Source organism: Myodes glareolus, chromosome 22, assembly GCF_982192425.1.
Source record: "Myodes glareolus chromosome 22, mMyoGla1.1, whole genome shotgun sequence".
In the NCBI taxonomy this organism is placed as follows: Eukaryota; Metazoa; Chordata; class Mammalia; order Rodentia; family Cricetidae; genus Myodes; species Myodes glareolus.
Genome location: NC_142047.1, coordinates 37,431,625 through 37,451,129, shown reverse-complemented (window position 1 = coordinate 37,451,129; position 19,505 = coordinate 37,431,625). Strand labels below are relative to the sequence as shown.

Sequence of the window (19,505 nt, the reverse complement as noted above, 5' to 3'; positions counted from 1 at the left end):
CTGCTGCCCCTGGAGGTCAGAAAAGGGCACTGGATCCCCTGAAACTGAAGTTACAAGTGGCTATAAGCTGCCCATTGTAAGTGCAAAGAACTAAACCGGGGTCCTGAGCCATCTCTGCTGCCTCCAAAGACCTTATTTGTATATGTGATACACACACACACACACACACACGACATGCACATGCACACACACAGAGATTTAAATCATATTTGACTGTGTTCTTATTCACAGTCTGCAAGAATACTATACATAATATATAGGCTAACATGAACATATAATGAAAAAAATGTGCCCGAAGTTTACTTATAGGAATACAGAGCCAGAGAGTTCAGAGGCTTTACCTATAGGTAATGAGAAGTACTAAAAGATTTCTGGTGACTTACTGAATAAGATTAATCTGGGTTCCAAACAGTAAAGAACAAGGAACTTAAAGTCAGGGCCCATATTGAAATCCTGTCCTCACTGCTTACCAGCTGTGAGATCCCGAGAAAGCAGCGTCTGTACCCCTCAGAGCTGCTCAGTTTCTTGTAAGTAAAGCTGGTAGTCCAACAACCCAAAACCAGAGTGAGGGTCTCCAATACAAGGGATCATTCTTCAACAAAGGGAGGTGGCCAGCACGGGAGGAAGGGTGGCTGTGGCAGGCAAGGGAAGGAGAGGAAGAGCAAGCAAGCCTGGGAAAGACCCTGCAATGATCTGGAAACCTGCTCATCTTCCGAACATCTCCTTGCCAAAGCTGGCTCAGCCCCGGCAGCTCTCTCAGGAACTGGCTTCAGGTGTTCCCAGCCCCTCTGGAGCCTCTCTACTGTTGCCATCACAGCTTTGGGGGAGGGGTGTAGGTGTTCTGGAGCAGGTAGGTAAGGCCACCAGTCATTCTTCTTGAATTTGTGACCAGGGAAAAAGGCCCAGACCTCACATGGTTGCTGCTCCCTTCCTGATTCTGTCTTCTTAACCTCACGCCTTGGTCTAGTGATGCAGGCAGTCTCACGGTTTCCATGTCTCCATCCTGGGTCTCCAACTATGCACACATGCATTCTTTAAACCAGGAAAAAGAATGGGAGGAACCTTCTAGTACACCTTGTCATGCAGTGGCTGGGCTGCTGAGCCTCATGTTAGAAGGGGCTGGGCAAGGTCACATGAGAACTTGAAGCTTTGCCCCAATCTCAACACTCACAGAGCACATGTTATATGTCAATCATGATTGTAAAAACTCTACACGGCCTAAACCATTCACTCATGTCTCAACATTCCCAAACGAATAGGTGCTATAATTGCTGTCATTTACGGATGTGATGCTGAACCTGGTCATCTGTCAAAGCTGTCCTGTCATATCTTCTTGTTGAACTGCCCACTCACTATAGGGAATTCCTTGCTCTGAAGTCCTTAGGTTCTAACCCTTATGCAGCAAGCACTTTGCCCACTGGCTCCTCCCTCTATCCCAAATTTGTTTATGTTCATTCTTTCTTGCTGTTTTCTATCTCCTCTGTCCTTTCTTTTTGTTTGTCATAATTCTGTATTTTATTTTTATGAAATTTTAAACATTTTATTTACTCATGTTGTTTGCATGGATGTGTATGTGGGCACATGCATGTCACAGAGGATTTGTGGAGGTCAGAAGACAACTTGGGAGACTCAGTTCTCTCCTTCCATCATGTGGATTCCCAGGGATTGAATTTAGATTGCCAGTTTTGTTGGCAGGAACTGTTATCTGATGAGCCACCTTATCCTTCCTGGACTAATTATTTTAAGACATTTTACATTAACACCTCCATTGGTTTTTAGTGATGTCTCTCAATTTTTCCTTCTAGTAGTTTTTCTAGGGTGTTCCTGCATCTTTCATTTGATCACCATTTGTCTCAGATGAGACCCCTGGATCTTCTATGTTCCATGCTTGCATGTTACACATGACACCCATATGCCTAAGTTTCATTTGTACATTTAATTTAGCCTTAGATATTTTAAGAAAATGCTGGGCAGTGGTAGCACATGCCTTTAATCCTAGCAGTCAGGAGGTAGAGGCAGGATGATCTCTGTGAGTTCGAGGCCAGCCTGCTCTACAAGAACTAGTTCCAGGACAGCTAGGGCTGTTACACAGAGAAACCCTGTCTTGGGGGAGCGGCGAAGAGATCAGTGAGACAGCCCAGTGGGTTAAGTCACTAAGGCCCTTAGTTCAACCCCTGGGAACAACATGGTAGAAGGAGATAACTGATTGCTCCAAGTTGTCTTCTGGCCTCTACATAATGCTGCGGCACACATATACCCCCCTAGTAAATACATGTAACAACAACAGCAGCAACAAAACACTTACAGTTATTATTCAAATGTGTGGCCTCCTCTCCCTACATAACAAAGGTTTGGGCAATTTTTATGTTGATCTGTTTTACCATTATTTTGCAAAGCAATAAGAACATAACGCAGTATTATAACTTTAATTCAGTGGAGACACAGGAAGAAACATGTAGCTGAGCCACAAGGATAGAGCAGAAGAAAGGCTGGGACTAGATTGCTGAAGAGGTGTTTATAGAGCACAGCTCTCCAAAAATGGGGTCTGCCCTTAATGTTCGGTTGCCTGTTTAACCAGTACACATGATTTTAGCCACTGTCCAGGTAGACCAGTTGGCCCTGACTGCCTCTGTACATAGTAGGTTGCTGACAGTCAGTGCCAAGGCTACCTGTGATCTGCCCATTTTTTTGGTGTGTGTGTGTGTGTGTGTGTGTGTGTGTGTGTGTGTGTGTAGCCCTGTCTGTCCTGGAACTCACTTTGTAGAACAGGCTGACCTCGAACTCAGAGATCCATCCACCTGCCTCTGCCTCCTGAGTACTGGGATTAAAGGTGTGCACCACCACTACCTGGCATTTTACCCCATACTGTATCTGAGGTAGTCCTCCTTGGTACCCAAGGAGGGTCATTTGACTCTGGGGGTTAAAAACTTTGCTTGTACCCCTGCAAAAATCCCTCTCATCACCAATAATTTTAGCATAGGGTCTCTATCCTACTATTCCGGGGGTGGGTGAAAAGTAAGATGTCCATACAGGTATAGAAGGGCAGGCCCATTGGCTTTCTCCCTATGTTTGGAATAAATATATATTAAGAATAAATATATTCTATAAATAGAATGGTTCATGAAGTGGAGTTGGTTGGTTGATCCTAGATGTGAACCTCCTTATCTCCTCCCATAAGTTTTTGTTTTGGTGCTTTCATAAATTACTTTTTATTTATTTGTGTGTGTGTGTGTGTGTGAGCGCATGCATGTGTGCATGCTCTTGTGAAAGTGTGTCACAGTGCACTAGCACAGACAGTCTCCAAGAGTTGGTCTCTTCCCCCACCATGTGGGTCCTGGAGATTAAACTCAGGTTGTCAGGCTCGGCAGCAAATGCCTTCAATGGCTGAGCCATCTCACAGGCTCCTGGTGGTGTATTCTGAGACAGGGCTTGTTACACTATGTAGCCCTGGATAACCTAGCTCTCAACATGTGGACTAGGCTGTCCTCATACTTGAAATGATTTTCCTGTCTCTGCTTCTCAAGTGGTGGAATTACAGGCATGTGCTACCATATCTGGCTTCTTCCTCTGGTATTGTAGCTACCTCAAAACAATTTCTCAAGAGCTAGGACCTTCACCTGGTGCTAGGTCTGTTTGGATGCTATATGCATACTGTCTTTTCTTTTCTTTTTCTTTTTTTTCCAGCTTGTGTCTAGTCCTGGTTCCTGAAAGACAGTTCCTACTAGATAGGCACAGGTTCTCTCCTGCTGGTTATTTCCAACATGGAAGCTGTAGGAAACTGATTTTGAGACAGGCTAATGCTGGCTGACTGCCTAGGTGGGCTTTAATGAGGTAGAAAGAAACTCATTCCCTTTTTACCAGGCAGGCACTTTCTTGGCTTCCTGCTCTCCCATGCAAGTGGCTTTCTTCCTCACAGCTGCCCTCCCACTCTGCTGACTAAAGCTCTGGGCACAGGGGTGGTCTGGGCACTGTAAAGGTCTAGGATCACTGGATGAGGTTGGTGGGGGAAAGGAGAAAAAAGAAGGACGGAGACCATGCCTCTAGCTCCCAGGCATCTGGAGACTTCCATGGCTGACCTCACTTTGAGCCTGTGGGACCTGAAGCTCAGAACAGGCAAAGGTAATGCTGTGTGGATAAGGTGAGAATATGCTCAGAAACTACTCTGGAGTGGGCAGGTTGCTGGCCTCAGGGCCTTCTTTGGTGGTTCATAGACCTGAGCTACAGGCTGGGCCTAGGATGCAGATGCAAATCAGTGAGTGTCTAGGCCAAGCATCTTGTGCACCCCATGCCCTTCCCCCAACGCAGCTCTGCCCCTGCCCAGCCAGGAAGGGGGGGGCTGCTCCTGGCTATGCCAGGAATGCAGCTGGCAGCAGCATGCAGCAGGAGGAAAGGGCAGCCTGCTACCCAGAGAGTGGGCAGAGGGCCTGCTGCCAGGGTAAGGAGGGCTTGCCTCTGCTCTTCTTCTGGGTCCCTACATGCCCTTCCTCTGGAACCAGGTGGCACAGGACACTCCTCCAGAGCTGCCTCAGCCCAGAGGCCGGTGCTCCAGCTCTGCTTTCCCCAGGGGAGTAAGAACAGGAGGTAGCAACTGATGGGTGCCAGTAGCTCCTCCCACTGCCATGAGTTCAAGCAATTGTTTAAAGAAATGTCCACCTGAGCCCCAGAGCATCCGTTCCAGGACAGCTTTCTGAGCCAGGGAAGCAGAGGATGGGTCTCCAAGCAGCAGGCCAGTGGGGAGAGCAGTGATGGACAAGAAGTTCCCAAAGGACTCCTGGCTACCTTTTCTACACCCTAGTGATAAGTCATTCTGGGCTCTGGTCCCATACTCATTATCTTTCATAAGCCTTAATCATCAGCCTGGGGACTGTGCTAACCTCACATTACAGGCGAGAACACCGAAGATTGACTGCTCAGCCACAGATGTTAGAGCTGGGCCTGATCCTGAGCATGGAGCTCAGAGCCTGAGTTCTTAGCACCTGGAGACCTAGCCCATCAGTCAGTGGAATTGGAGGCCTGTGGCTGTGAATTCCCCAGCACACAGCTGTGGGGATTCTGCAGCAGTGCTTAGTGTCAGCGAGCTGGAGTATCGAGCTGACTGGCTGGGGTCCTGCCAGAATTGGTGCAGATCTCTCCTACTCAGAGAAGTGGGACAATCTTAAGACCACCGCAGTAGCTCTGGGTCACCTGACTTCTTTTCTGGTACTCTGCGTTCTCTCCACTCAGGGGACATGAAGTCTGGGGAAGGGGCAGAATAACCAGAGATGAGCCACACTGGAACTCAGAGCCTGGAGTTTTATCATTCCCTGGGCATGGGTTTGCCATGGTACTTTGGTTTTGACCCAAGTCCTTGTTGACTTATGTTAGAACCTCTGAACAGTAAAGCCTATCTGGCGAAAATCAACACTTTGCCAGTTCTGCAGACCCCTGGAACTCCCAATGTTAAGGGTTATGTGTGTGGTACTGAGGTCAGGGCAGGGACTAAGGGGTTAAACTGACCACTACATTTTTTGTGTGCATATAGATGTCCCTGTGTGCTTGTATGTATCTCTGCATGCACATGTGTGTGAGTAAAAATACATCAATACACATATGTGTATGGAATCCAGAAGCAGACTTTAGGAGTCTTTATTTTGAGACAGTCAGTCACTGAATTTGGAGCTCACGGTATTGGCCAGACTGGCTGGCCAACAAGCCCCAAGGATCGTCCTGTCTACCTCTCTCCAGTGCTGAGATTACAGATATATACATGTAGGTTCTGGGAATTAAACCCAGGTTTTCATGCTTGTATGACAAGCACTTTAATGACTCAGCCATCTCCCCAGCTGCACCAATGCATTTTTCTTGGTGACACACCTGGCGGGATGGTTTTCTACCTGTCTCTTCATGAAAAAGGGTAAACTACATTGGACAGCCTCTCCAAGGTAAAGGAAGCTAATTATGCTGGAGTCTGGTTTAATTTGAGGCAGGATACAGAAGGAGATGAAGCCACACCCTTGGAGAGACCTCCAGAACCTGTTTGGGTTTGACCTTCCTTTAGCCATCTCCTCTTCCAGTCATAGGGCTCAGAGAGACTCACTTCGGGCCAGATGAGAGGTGACAGGACTTAAAGATACATGGGGGTAGAGAGGAAAGGGCTCACTGGGCATGCTTAGACCAGATAACTACTGAGGCGAACTTGCTATCCGGATTGCTTGCCTCTGGTTAACATGCCAGCTAGGCTGCTTAGTCGTTGGTCAAGTAGCTTTGGCAGAAGACTGTATCTTCTGTATTTTTTTTTCTTTTCTGTTTGTTTTGATGACAGGGCTTCTCTGTGTAGCCCTGGCTGTCCTGGAACTCACTCTGTAGACCAGGCTGACCTTGAACTCAGAGATCTGCCTGCCTCTGCCTCCCAAGTGCTGAGATTGAAGGCCTGCACCACCACACCTGGCTAGCTACGGACGCTGTTAACAGAGCCAGTGAGATCACAGACGGTTCATGAACTTCACTACATTTATTACGGCTCAAGTACAAACTCGAGAGCAAAGCTGTAATTTAGTCAGGCATGATGGTGCACATCTTTAATCCCAGAAGCCAGGGAGGCAGAAGCAGAGGCAGGTGGATCTCTGAGTTTAAGGTTAGTCTGGTCTACATAGAAAGCTCCAGGCCAGCCAGGGCTACGCAGAGAGAACATGTCTCAGAAAGAAAGAAAACAAAAACAGAAAACAACCCAAAGCTGTGTTGAGTTGGTGGTCATTGTTGTCTAGGGTGTTAGGAGGGGGACCTTCAGCAGGATCCCTTAAACCCCATCTGCTCTAACTTCTTCCTGGAAGGCTGGCATCTCCCTGCCCTCTGAAACAGAACTGGTACGGAAGGCTAACAAGGGAGCGCTCTGAAAAGAATGCAGCAAGTAGCCTACAGATGAAGCAGGCTGAAGAGAGAAGGTGTGCCCAGAAGTCAAGAGTGATGGGCAGCTGTGGTCACCAGGCCAGCTGGGTTCTAGAAAACAGAGACTGCGGAATGGGAAGGAGTTGCAAGTCGGGTTTTTTTTTTTTTCTTCCTTCTAAGGAAGCCTGAGTCCTGCTCAGCTGCGAGATTCAAGGGGTAATCTAGATCATTCTGGTAAAATTCCACACAGAGCCTGAAAGTAAGATGGACCTCACCTCTGACAGGGTGGGGCACCAGAGTTTCTTGATTTTTTTGCTCATTTATGTTGTCTTTTCAGATTCTTCTATCCCCGGTCCAGCATGATCAGCCTAGTTTCTCCTCACTCTTTCCAGCCTGACCCACTTGGTTCCCTGGCTTCTAGGGCCAGGAAAGCTGGGCCCTGGCAGCCCATGGCTCCCTTCCTTGGCAGCATTCAGAGGGTTCACCTTGAATACAAAACTAATGAGTCCTACCCTTGCAAACGCACTCTGGTGGAGGGGAGGCAAAACCACCACCTTGGTGTCTTTCCACAGCTTCTCAAGACAGACCTACCCCAACCAGGTTAGAAAAGCCGGCAGCTCTCCTAGTCCCTTCCTTCCCCAAGAGCTGGGGTGCGATCAGGTGAGGAGAGAGCAGGAGAACTCTTTTGGGAAGAAACGAGCAAAAATGAAAAGAAGAGAAGGGAGGGGAGGACAAGGCAGGGAAAGAGATGATAAAAAAGGAGAAGAGGGGAGGAGAAAGCACTATTTATTCTACCCAGAGAGCTCAGCATTGCGCTGGCTTTCCTCAGGGTGGATGGGGTGAGGTGGAGTGGGGACAGCACCAAGGGGACCCAGGTGGGGGGCCGCTCCCTGCCAGAGTAGTATGGACCCCTTCTTGTAGGCCACTCTTAGTCTTTCTCTCTCAGTCCAGGGACACAGGAAGCAGGTAGAAGAAGTGTGTGTGTGTGTGTATGTGTGTGTGTGTGTGTGTGTGTGTGTGTGTGTGTGTAAGACAATGAAAATGAGGTGGGGAAGGTGAGTCAGGCCCAGCTGTCTGTCTGATGTGCTGGGAACTAGGCTGGGAGGCTGGGACTAGGAGGGCACCCTTCCTCCCCTCTGTGTAGTTTTCCTTCTTCCTCATTGTGTAAGTAATGGTGAAAGAGCCCAGTGGACTAGATCATCCTCTTGCCTCATACAGCATTGGCTGAGGGTCAGCTCGGAACCACAGCTCAAGGAGACCATGGGGGAATCTCTCTGGAGCAGGAGGTGAAGTGTTATATGTGTCGTGTCCCCGACTTGTCACAAAGCAGTTTGTTCCCAAGATATTGTATAGGTTGCCACATTGACATAGCCCCTGTGAGCTCTTTGCAGTATGTTCTTCCAAGAGTCAGGTCCTAAGCCAATCTCACTGGTGCTGGCTAAAAGGACTTGTGGCTGTAGTACCTTCCACTGGCTACTCAGCGCCTGAGTGAGAACACACTGGCTTATCGCTGGTCTTGCCCCAAACCTTCATCCTCATCAAAGCCCCTCCTGTTCCCAGCTCCTGGGGTCCATGTATCTATCACTCAGGTGTCCGGCTCCTCACTTGTTCTGCCCATATGCAGAGCAATCCCAAATCCTCTAGATTATTAGAGAAGCCTGCTATTTGTACTAAGTACCCTTCTCCTCTGTCCACCATGGGCAATCATTGCCCAACCCTATGCTAATGATGAGTAATGAGCTTGTCCAGGAATGGGAGCCAGAAAGGGGGTCCTAACAAGCTGACGCGAGGCTTTCCTTGTGACTTGGACAAGTCTTTTCTCTTGCTGGCCTATTTTCCTCTTGGTCCCATGGCTCTCTGGAGGGGGTGGGGCATGGAAGAATCTCCCAGTTTCTCAAACTGGATGCACTACATGCTTCTGTCATGGGCTGGCAGCTCTCCAGAGGCAGTCCCACAGTTAGGGAATATCTCCAAGTAATGGGGCCACAGCCATGGGAGTCCTGGTCAAAGGGGTACAAGTAACAGCCAGCTGTGAGAAGCTCCTTTGGTCCATGTCCCTCTTCTGATCACCTGTGTCCTGAAATGTTTCCTGGATCGCCTCATGCTGTCACAAATGCTTTGAGGAGGAGGGGATAGCTGTCCTATTTGTTTCTGTGCCTCTGGTGTCCATTGTAGGCAGAGGACACACATGCACACTCATGCCTATGTCCAGAGATAACAACTTGGGAACAGTACTGTGACCCAAGATGGAGGGAAATATCATCTTGGTGTGGGAGAATTATCTGTATTCTGTCAATCATGATTTTAATAAAACACTGATTGGCCAGGCAGGAAATATAGGCAGGTCAACCAGACAGGAAGTAGAGGTGGGGTGATGAGAACAGGAGAAGGCTAGGAAGGAGGCAGGAAGCCCATTCCTCCCATTCCTGCCCAGACCACCGAGAAGCAAGATGTAACCTGCCCCACTGGAAAAGGTATTGAGCCATGTGGCTAACACAGATGAGAATAATGGGTTAATATAAGCTACAAGAGAAAACTGAGCTAATGGGCCAATCAGTTTATAACCTAATGTAGACTCTGTGTGATTTTCTTTGGGGCTTGTCAGCTGTGGGGTACCGGATAGGACAGAAACCCCAGCAAGCAGGCCCCTTCATGTTACAGCATCTGAGCTTGGTTCTCACCCAGGCCCCTCTAGGCAATGCTGCTTTCCTGTGCTCTCTGTGGGGAGCCCCCACTCTACTCTTCCAGAGCTCACCTTACAACATTAGGATCTACATGGTCTCTAGAGTACAAAAGAAGTTGGTTGTCAGACTCTGCACACACCTCAGCTTTCCTCTGCCCTATCTGCCAATAACCTTTGCCACATGGGACTTGTGGGTTCTTTTTCCTGAGTGATAATAGGTGTCAGGAGCAGATTTTCCATGTACACTGGCCAGGGTGGGTATGTCAATCCTGCCATAGTCCCCTTTATAACTTCAGGATTCCTGATGGGAGACCTGTCTTATTCCAGGTTATGTAGGGTGGGTTTCTTGCAGAGATAGCATATACCATTTATCCCAGCTTCCCACCGGCAAGCCCTGCGCAGCCCCCAGTGCCTGCAGCTAGGTTTGCTGTCCCAGGTCACACTTGGGCATTGTGGGTCCCAGTGGCCCTTCTTCATCTTTCCTGGGCACACATCATAGCTTCACATACCTCCCCCCCTGCCCTGTAACCCCAATCATCCCCAATGTCCTGTGCCAGCTACCTTGTCCCAATCCACCACTTTGAACTGTGGCTCAATAGCAGTGTCTGTCTTCTGAGTCCCTGAAGAGGCTACAGCACCGTTCTCCATGGGATCCTGGAAAGAGAGACACAAAATTACTTACAGGGCGAGGGGAGAGAATGGAGCCCCAACTGCCCCTAGTAGGAGAGTTAGGAATGGGGAAACCCCACGGGTGAAACTGGGGTGGGTGGAAACCAAGGACAGCAAGTACTTCTGCGACTAGAGACACTGGTGTGGGTGTCATTATTCTTTGTACTTCTCCCTTTCAAAACAAAAATGAAAGATACAGAAAGATCTGGAAGAGTAAGCAAAACATAAGGAAGTGAGAGTGGCTAGGGGTGGCTGCCAGACCCAGCAAGTGGCCCCCAGGGCACCGGATGGGGCTCCCTGTGCCACAGCTGATGATGGCCCTCCTCTCCTTTCTCCCTGCTTGGTTACTCACCAGACTGTGTGGGTCACAGGCTGGTCCACGTGACTGCACGAAAGAGAGGCAGTTGGAAGCCAGGGAGACTGGTCCTCCAGCAATTGCAGTCACATGTGGGACAGAATGAGCTGAGGTGTGCCCAAGTGGGCTCAAGGTTAATTTAAACTAGCAAAGAGGTAAAGCCAGAAGGAGATGGAATGTGCTGGGAAAATCACACAGCTTTGGCTAGCTTTGACGTCACATGGGATTGGGGCCAGAGAGAGCAGGTTTACACAGAAGTAAAACTCAGGCTTCCCTGTAGGAAGGGCAGGGACAGACCTTGCCAGTGGGAGCTTCCCAAGTCTCTGTGCCCCCAAACAATCACAATCCTAGTGACCTTGGGAAGCCAGATGTTAGCAAGAGGTTTAGGAAGTTTGAGCAACCAGCTGGGATTTTTTCCTTTTCCTCAGACAGAATATGTAGCCCAGATTATCCTTTAATTCACAACGCAGGCCAGACCGATCTCAAACTCCCCATCTGTCAGCCTCCCGAGGACTGGGTATGCGTCAGCATGCCCAGCAGCACTGGGTTTGCTACTATGCTCACACTTCTCTTTCCAAATAAGTCTAAGGGAGCTTGATAGTGATGGTAGCCATGTTGGTATTTTAGAGAGAAAACCCAGATGCATTCCAGAAGTGGGCTAATCATCAGACTAATACCCGCTTCTTTATATATCTATGCATATATGTATTTTTAATTGAGACTTTGTCTTGCTTTGTAGCCCAGGCTGGTCTCAAACTCACCATGCTCCCATCTCAGCCTCTCATAGGCTGGGATTACAGATATATACCACTATATACAGCTTCAATACTTGAATTTTGAAAAGGTACTTTTATTTCTAATTATATAGATAGGTGTGAGTATATGTGCATATGAGTGCAGTGCCTGCAGAGGTCAAGAGAGGGCATCAGATTCCCTGGAGCTGGAATTCCAGGTGGTTATGAGCAGTCTAATGTGGGTTCTGGGAACCAAACCCAGGGCCTCTGCAAGAGCAGGGTGCATTCTTAACCATTGATCTCTCCAGCCCCTTACGGGTTTTGTTTTTTTCTAAGACAGGTTTCTCTGTGTAGCCCTAGCTATCCTGGAACGCACTCTGTGATCCGCTGGCCTTGAACTCAGAGATCTGCCTGCCTCTGCCTTTCAAGTGCTGGAATTAAAGGTTTGCACCACCACCACCTGGTTTAATTTTATCTATCTATCTATCTATCTATCTATCTATCTATCTATCTATGTGCCTTATGTTCTCTTGAGGACCAGAAAGAGGGATTTTTACAGCACATTATACACAGAAACTCTTTAAATATTCTTCATAAATTGTTTTCTTCCTTCTCTGTCAGCAATTCAATGACCTTTCTTGTTCCTTTCAAGTTCCCTTGGTTTTCAGGTTGTTTTGTTTGTTTGTTTTTCCTTCAGGGACCTGGAACTTACTTGGTAGTTCAGGCTGACCTAAAAGTGGTGGTGCTTCTCCTACACTGGTCTCCCAAGCACTGGGATTACAGATGTGAGCTATTGTGCATGATCTTAGAGCGCTGTTTTAATCTCAAAATAGTCCTGAGGGCTTTAGCCACGGTGCTATCAAGGTGGTTGTTTTCTTCTGGTTGCTCCATATGATGGCTATTCTTGGTTGTCAACTTGACTACATCTGGAATAAACTAAAACGCAAACGAATGAGCACACCTGTGAGGGATTTTTTTCTTAATTAAATCTTTTGAAGTGAGAAATTCCACTTCTAATGTGGATCTTTGAGGTAGAAAGATACACCTTTAGTTCAGATCTTTTGAGGTGGGAAGAGCCACCTTTAAACTGGACGACACCTTCTGGGGTAGTCTACGTAAGGTGATGGAAGAATGGAGTGCCCCCTCTCTCTTTACCTTTTTGCTCTCCCTCTTGCTAGCAAGTCTATTCCTTCTCTGGCATTAGAGCCTGTTTCTCTGGGACTCCGGCATCTACTGAAGACCAGCGAAGACATCGAGCCTTTTGGGCTAAAAAAAACTACTGGATGCTTTGACTTTCTATTCATAAGCAGCCACTGTTAAATTACCTGGATCACAGCCTGTAAAACATTCTAATAAATCCCATATGTATATATATATATATGTGTGTGTGTGTGTGTGTGTGTGTGTGTATACACATATATGTATGTGTGTGTGTGATTTATTATATATTATGTGAAAATATATGTATGTATGTAAGAAAGAGGGAGATTCATTCTACAAGTTTTGCTCCTCTGGAGACTCCTGATTAATACAACCCAAGTCCCTTCTCAGCATGTTCTACCCCTTCTCTGGACTGCAGTCCTGCCCACTGTAATGCCATTGCTGTAACTTAAGACAAAAGGATGGTCTTAGCTGGGAAGGGGTTTTCACACATATTACCATTTAATGTTTTTGCCTATGGTACACTCTTCAGACACTGAGAGCATCATATACAGAACCGACTAGGGCACCCACCCGACACCGCTGCAAACAGAAGGAAAGCACCAAGTATTCCACCATCTGACTCATGTTTCCAGTCTTCGGTACACATTTTCTTATGCTCAGCTGGCTGCCTCCAGGTTCTGGCAATCACCCTTGGCTCCTCCCCTCTGGGGCTACACAATTCCTTCTTTCACTTGATAGGTCCAAAAGCATCTGAAGAGGGCCAATGTTTCCACCTCATGCCATCTGCTTTTCCCCACTTCGTCCTGGGACACAACAAAATCTCCTAGCATGCCTTTGGGTCCATGCTTCTCTCCCAAGGGATGTATGGTGGGCTACATGTAGGACCAAACAGAACTTGTACCCGCTTCTCACAGACCATGGGAACTGAGACAGCATCACGTCTTTTGGCCACCGCTCTATCAGCTCATTCCTTCAGTTTACTGAACCCTGAAGCTTCCTTAGTGACTGCTGTTGGCATGGGGTCGGAGGGTGTGTATGGTAAGGCTAATCTTCATTGTCAGCTTTTCTGGGTTTAGTCTTACATGGGAACATCTCTGGGGTTGTCTATGAGAATGTTTCCAGAAAAGTTTAGCAGTCAGGATGCCTGCTAAATGTGACATTGCAACATGATCTTGTCATCTGAAACTATGTTGGGCGAAATATCTTGGGACACATGTGAACCACAGACCATAGGTTGGACACCCCTGGGCTTAGCTAAAGAGGGAAAACTCACTGGGCATATGGGTGGTACCATCCTGTGTGCTAGGGTGCCAGACTGGGTAGAAAGGAGAGAGTAGAGCAGTGTTAGCTTCCTGACGGCAGACACCAGGTGACCAGCTGCCTCTGTCACCCAGGCCTTTTCTGCCGTGATGAACTCTATCTCCTTAAACTTTTAGCCAAAATAACCTCTTCCTCTTTTGAGTTGCCTTTTGTTGGATATTTTAATCACAGCAGAGAGAAAACTAACCAATACCAAGGTGACCTGAACCGGCAGCGCTGCACACTGGAGCAACGCAAGAGCTGTGTGTGGCGCGGACGGGAACGTTCAGAGACAAGAGAGGAAGCGGGGGCAGCAGAAAACATGGGATCTGAGGAATGAGAAAATGGGGAGGGTGTGCAGGGACAGGGACTCTCGGCTCCCTGCCAGCCTCCCCTTCAGGAGCGAGAGGTTTGTAAGCATCCCCGTGGCCCCCTCCTTCCTTCAGGTTCTTCCCTCACACAGGGTCTCGCCCACACCATCGCCCTCCTGAAGGGTGCAAGCATTGTCCTGCACAGGTCTTCTTCTATAACGGTGACTTCCCTTCTATAACACCTTCCATGATAACCCCAATCTCCTTTTCTGTTGTGCCCTTGGAGTGACTCCATTCTCCCGCAAATCAAAAGGATGACTTCCCATTTTCTAACGCCCCTGACATTTCCCTTCTCAGATGTCACCCTGTCTAGGAGACGACGGGTTAATGTCTCATGAATGTTTATTGTATGTTTGGCCCTTTCACCTCCCTAGCAATAATACTGTAGTAGGTGCAATGATACTCCCATAGCCTTCTACCTAGTGAGGAGCAGAACCAGTCATGGGACTCCAGCACGTCCTCTTTCCCACCATGCTCTCCTTCCCTTGTCATCTGAGTCAGAGATGATGTTGTCACTGTCCTCTTTGGGCATCATTTCTTGCCTCTGTTTGTTTTCAGATATTTGGGTGACTATCATTTGTTCAGGGGCTCATATCAGGGGCCTTCGGATTGCTGCTTGCTGTTTCTCTAACTGGACTCTTGCAGAAACCGAATGTTACACCCACGTGGCCTCAGCAGGTCCATACTTCACAAAACAGCCAAAGACTCTTGAGACTTCCTGCCAAACGACGGAACCGAATGCTGGGGTCGGGAAGACATCAGGGCTTATGTTCTTGGAGACATTAAACAAATGCAATGCCCTAACCCTGTTTTGCAGTGACGAATATGACTCTTTGAGAAAGTGGCGTCCCCAAGACAGGGAACATGTTGTCCTGGAGGGCTACTCTAGGCTGGTGAGGGCAGGCAGTGGCCACATACAAGGGTGATTACAAGGATGAAAACTCATGTGGATATACACTGTCTGAGCAGAGCGAAGGCTCGAATGAAATGCCAGTTATTTTTTCCACAAATAAAAGTATTTTTAAAGATGACTATCAGCAACACATCTCAAACAAGAGGAGATCCAATACCAAATATATAGGAAATGCCAGTTTATAGCACAAAGGGCAGTTCTTCTAAATAAGGGCAGCTGACAACTTTATCTTAACACTGGGAACAAGAGGTTCAGCGCACAGAAGTTCCAGAGTAAAGTCTCACTTCACGAAGCATCCGTTTTTCACACTTGTTCTCCTGCTTCAAATGGGTTGACGTGGGTGGACTCCAGACAGAAGCTATAAGAGGAAACAGACCAGGTGTTCACTTTGAACCAATCCTAAGGTTCTACTTGGAAAATAATTGAAAGTCCAGTTGGACAGAGAGATGATGGCTACAAATGGAAACAAAACTGTTAAGGCTTTTCTGTTCAGTTCAGAAACTTGTTTTAAATGAGGGACAGCTGCTCTGGGGACCTGCTCCTCCTAAAAGCCAGGAGACAAAGTCCGTCCTCACAGAAAAGAGTGACTCACCAGCTTCCATCCCAGTATGGAGTAGCCAGTGGTTCTTTCCGGAGAGTTCTTTTGAGTCATAGACCACGCCCAGAGTGAGGGCTGACAATGGGAGCACACTGACTGCAAAGGAGAAGAGGGACAAAGGGGAAGGGATAGGTGTGACCTCTTCCACTGCACAGCCCAGCTGGACCTCAAGGAGGCATGAGAACCATCAGGCAGCGCTGTCACAAGTGTCATCTTTTCAGCAACTCCTGGAGTAACCTCATGAACAAAGCACTTCCTGGGTGGCATCATGGGTCAACACTCTTCTCTGGCAGAAGCCCGAGTCAGTATCACAAGACTTAACAGGCATCCAACATGGAAAGAGACTCCAAGGAGAGCTAGGGTCAGCCACACATTGACATCACCTGCCGCAGGAACATTCTGGATTAGACACACACACCCCTAGCCATGTCTTCCTTTAGTAATTCTCTCAGGACTAGCTGTGAGGTCCCAGAAGGTCTAGAGAACCTCCTCTACATGTGGACAGAAGATCCTCTGGATGAAGTTCCCCTGGTCCCACCCCCAGGTACTTCAGGAACTAAGACCTGGCGGCGGCAGCCATCACACAGACAACACATGTAACTCCGGTTTTCCAGGCCAGTGTTTATTCTGTAGTCAGGTTGGGCTCACCCTTGCATTCCACAGGCAAACACCAACCATGAATCAGAAGTGTGCAAAGGTCACCCCAGGGAACTAGGGTACAGCCCTAACTTTAAGAGTCTTTAAACATTTTTTTTTTTTGGAAACTTCCACAATGCATTTAAAACTTTCTTGATCCTGGAAGGATGCCAAAGGGACCTTTATAAACCAATAAAAAAAAACCCAAACAAAGAAAACTGTTCTGGTTGATGCCTTTAGGTTGGACAAGTTTCAGTATTTGGAATGTGAGGAATTTTGCAGTCAGATGTACACTGGCTTTCACAAGAAAGATTGACACATGCACTAATGAGTGCAATGACAGTGTCCCTTCCGTCTCATGACGGCTTTCTTCTTTAGGGGAAGAGGACCCTGAGACAGGATCATGCTCTGAAGTCCAGGCTGGACTTGAACTCATCACCTTCCTGCCTCAGCCTCCTTGCTGCTGAGATCACAGGCATTGCCATCATGCCTGGCAAGTGACCACATTCTTATGATCCACTTGAGGGACATGAGCCAGTCCTGTGTGTTTGGGTCCTGCCCAAATTCTCTGCTGTGGGAAGACATGCAGGTGCTCAGGGCTGGAAGCATCTCACTTCCTTTCTCTCTTATTTGCCTGCTGATTGCCTCTTGAGCTAGAATGTGAGCTCTTCAAAGTGGGGGCCCTTGCTGGCCTTGCCCATTCTGAGGCACGGGCCCCGGGACGGCGCGCAAACACTTGCTGAACAAGAGGAGTCAGTCATGTATTAGATCAATGGCTGTCTGGGTGAGAAGACATAAGGGGGTTATATGTGGGCGGGGTGGCAGGAGAAGCAGCTCCAGTGCCTTCCACAGGCTGCTGTTCCTTGGAAAGAGAAAGACAGCTACAAGGAGTCACCAATGCAGCCTGCCAAGGAGCTGGCAGAGGCTGGCACCATTCCTTCCCAGCGAAGAGTCACTGACTCTGCTGGGCAGTATACTGTGGGGAGTGAGGTAGACATTTTGACTTCCTGAAATCCTTCCAGCCGTAGTCTGCGGTCACATGGAAGAGAAGCCTGAAGACGGCAGCTCCTGCCACGGCTTCCCTCAGCTCAATGCCCCTGACTGGCTGGTCGCGAGGTGTCACTTGCTCTTGTGGCCACAGTCTTGCTTATGGCTCTTGGTTTTCCTTCCCAGCCAGCTTCAGCCCCATTAGACCCAAATACACACACGGCAGGTGTTCACTGGCTGCCCCTGAAGGTCCTGGGCACCCTGAATCCCTGTTCCTACCTTCAGAGTGACAGGTGACAGTGTCAATCAAGTACAGCAGGGTGTGGCTCGTGAGTCCATAGACAGTTTCTATGCAGGAATGGTTTAGTCTTTACTTCCACAAGTGGAGACACGCTTGCACAAATTTTCCCTCAAACCAGAGCCACCAAGAAACAACTCAGGGTATGAGTTACTTTTCTCAGTGCTCTGTTAAGACACCAGGCGGAAGGATGGGGCTACTCTGGTTCCTGGCGTGAGGATACTGTGCCTTGTGGTGGGGAAGGCTTGGTGGCAGAAGCATGAGGCAGTCGGTCACACCAGATACACAGGAAGCAGAGAGACGTGAATGCTGGTACTCAGCTCACTTCCTCCTTTATGTTCAGTGACACCAACATTCAGGTCTCCTCTGAGTAGTTAAATCGTCCCAGAAATACCTTCTTCTGGAAGTGAGTGTGTTTCCATGGTGGAATGGAAATCCCTTCCAGCTGATAATGAAGATTAGGCATCGCTCTCAAACAAAGGCATGAGATACCTTCGGCTACAAGCATTGCAAGCATTGGCACAGAGAAGGAAGGCAGACAGTAAGGGTAGTGCTACTCAATGCTGAGGTCACATGATCTTGAGCTCAGGGAGAAGGATGGGAATGAAGACACTACAGAGAAACAGAGGGCCGTGTCCTGTGGTGAGGGGGCAGCTCTGATGGAGGTTCAGGACATGGGAGATGGGGCCTGTTTCACCATACTGTGATTTCTAAGAAGATCCAGAAAACTAGATTTTAATATGAAATTTCTAGACATTTTTTTCTCTCCCCTGCTTCTTATGTATGCTTGGAAATGCTCTACTGGGTTCTAGCCCCAGGCCTGAACTTGCATTTTTAACAAATTTTATGGTTGAAACTGACATGCATGAATATACACACAGCCCTTGGTGTGAATGCTGGAAATCTCCTGTTGAGCTGTTAAATGTGGGTGTCCTATTCACTAAGGAGAAGGGGCAGGGGAGCCAATGGGAAGGAGGGGAAGAGGTAGCCAAGAACAAGAATTTTATTCTTCCCCAAATTCCCAGAATGAGGAATCGGGATGGAGAGGCTGGGCTGCACCCACGGGAAACAGGCCTGTAGGGAACCCTGTACCCAGCCCCTGGGGGGTTGGGTGATAGGCTGATACTTGAAGAGCCAGGGTCTAAGGTACATGAAGGGAGACCCTGGACCTCCTCCTCCCTCCAGTGTAGAATGACAAGGATCAGCTTCAAGAGAAGCCAGGGACTTGACGTGGTGGTAGATGCTCATTTTGACTAGTGCTCCTTCCCTGTCTCTGGGAAGGGGCCGCAGGCCATGTCACCTTCAGGGTCTCACTTCCCCTCCCATAACCCTCCTAAGTCCCAGCACTTCAGAACCGGATCTTATTTGTAAATACATAATTAAATTATTTGTAAATACATAATTTAAAAGGAAATAAGGGGGGATTTAGAGTATATTCTGATGTAACTGATATTCTTATACAATGGGGGACGTCTCAAAGCAAAGGGTGCTACAGGGAGAACGTTATGTGACGATGAAGGCACAGACAAGGAAGATGTGTCAGGAAGCCGCGGGAAAGCTTTCTGACAGAGCTCTACCAGAAGCTGTGGTGATACCTAGGATGCGACCGTTCACAGCCCTCAGAGGAGCCCACATGCTGTAGGAAGCATTCACTGCTACCTTGACGCAGCCTAGAGCCAGCAGAGAAGAAAGCCTGGACTGAGGAGCAGCCGAACCACAGTGGCCTGTGGGACATGTCTATGCAGGACTGCCATGTTGATTAGTGGAGGAGGGTCCAGCCCACAGTGGGCAGTATCCTTCCCTAGGTAGGCAGCCCTGGGATGTATGAAAAAGCTAAGTAAACACGAACAAGCAGCCAGCAAGCAGCATTTCTCCACGGAATCCTCCTTGAGTTCCCACCCTGACTTCCCTCAATGATAGACTGTGGTCTGTAA

The 19,505-nt window shown here is 48.2% G+C and overlaps 1 protein-coding gene across 1 annotated transcript in view; it reads right to left on the bottom strand.

The window, feature by feature from the left end:
• Window positions 1–19,505, bottom strand: part of Fa2h (fatty acid 2-hydroxylase) — a 57,333-nt gene that overhangs the window by 12,887 nt on the left and 24,941 nt on the right. The window contains exon 2 of the mRNA XM_085681716.2: window positions 10,109–10,201. Within this exon, the coding sequence (XP_085537842.1) occupies window positions 10,109–10,201 (93 nt within the window). The remainder of the gene's footprint in view (window positions 1–10,108; window positions 10,202–19,505) is intronic.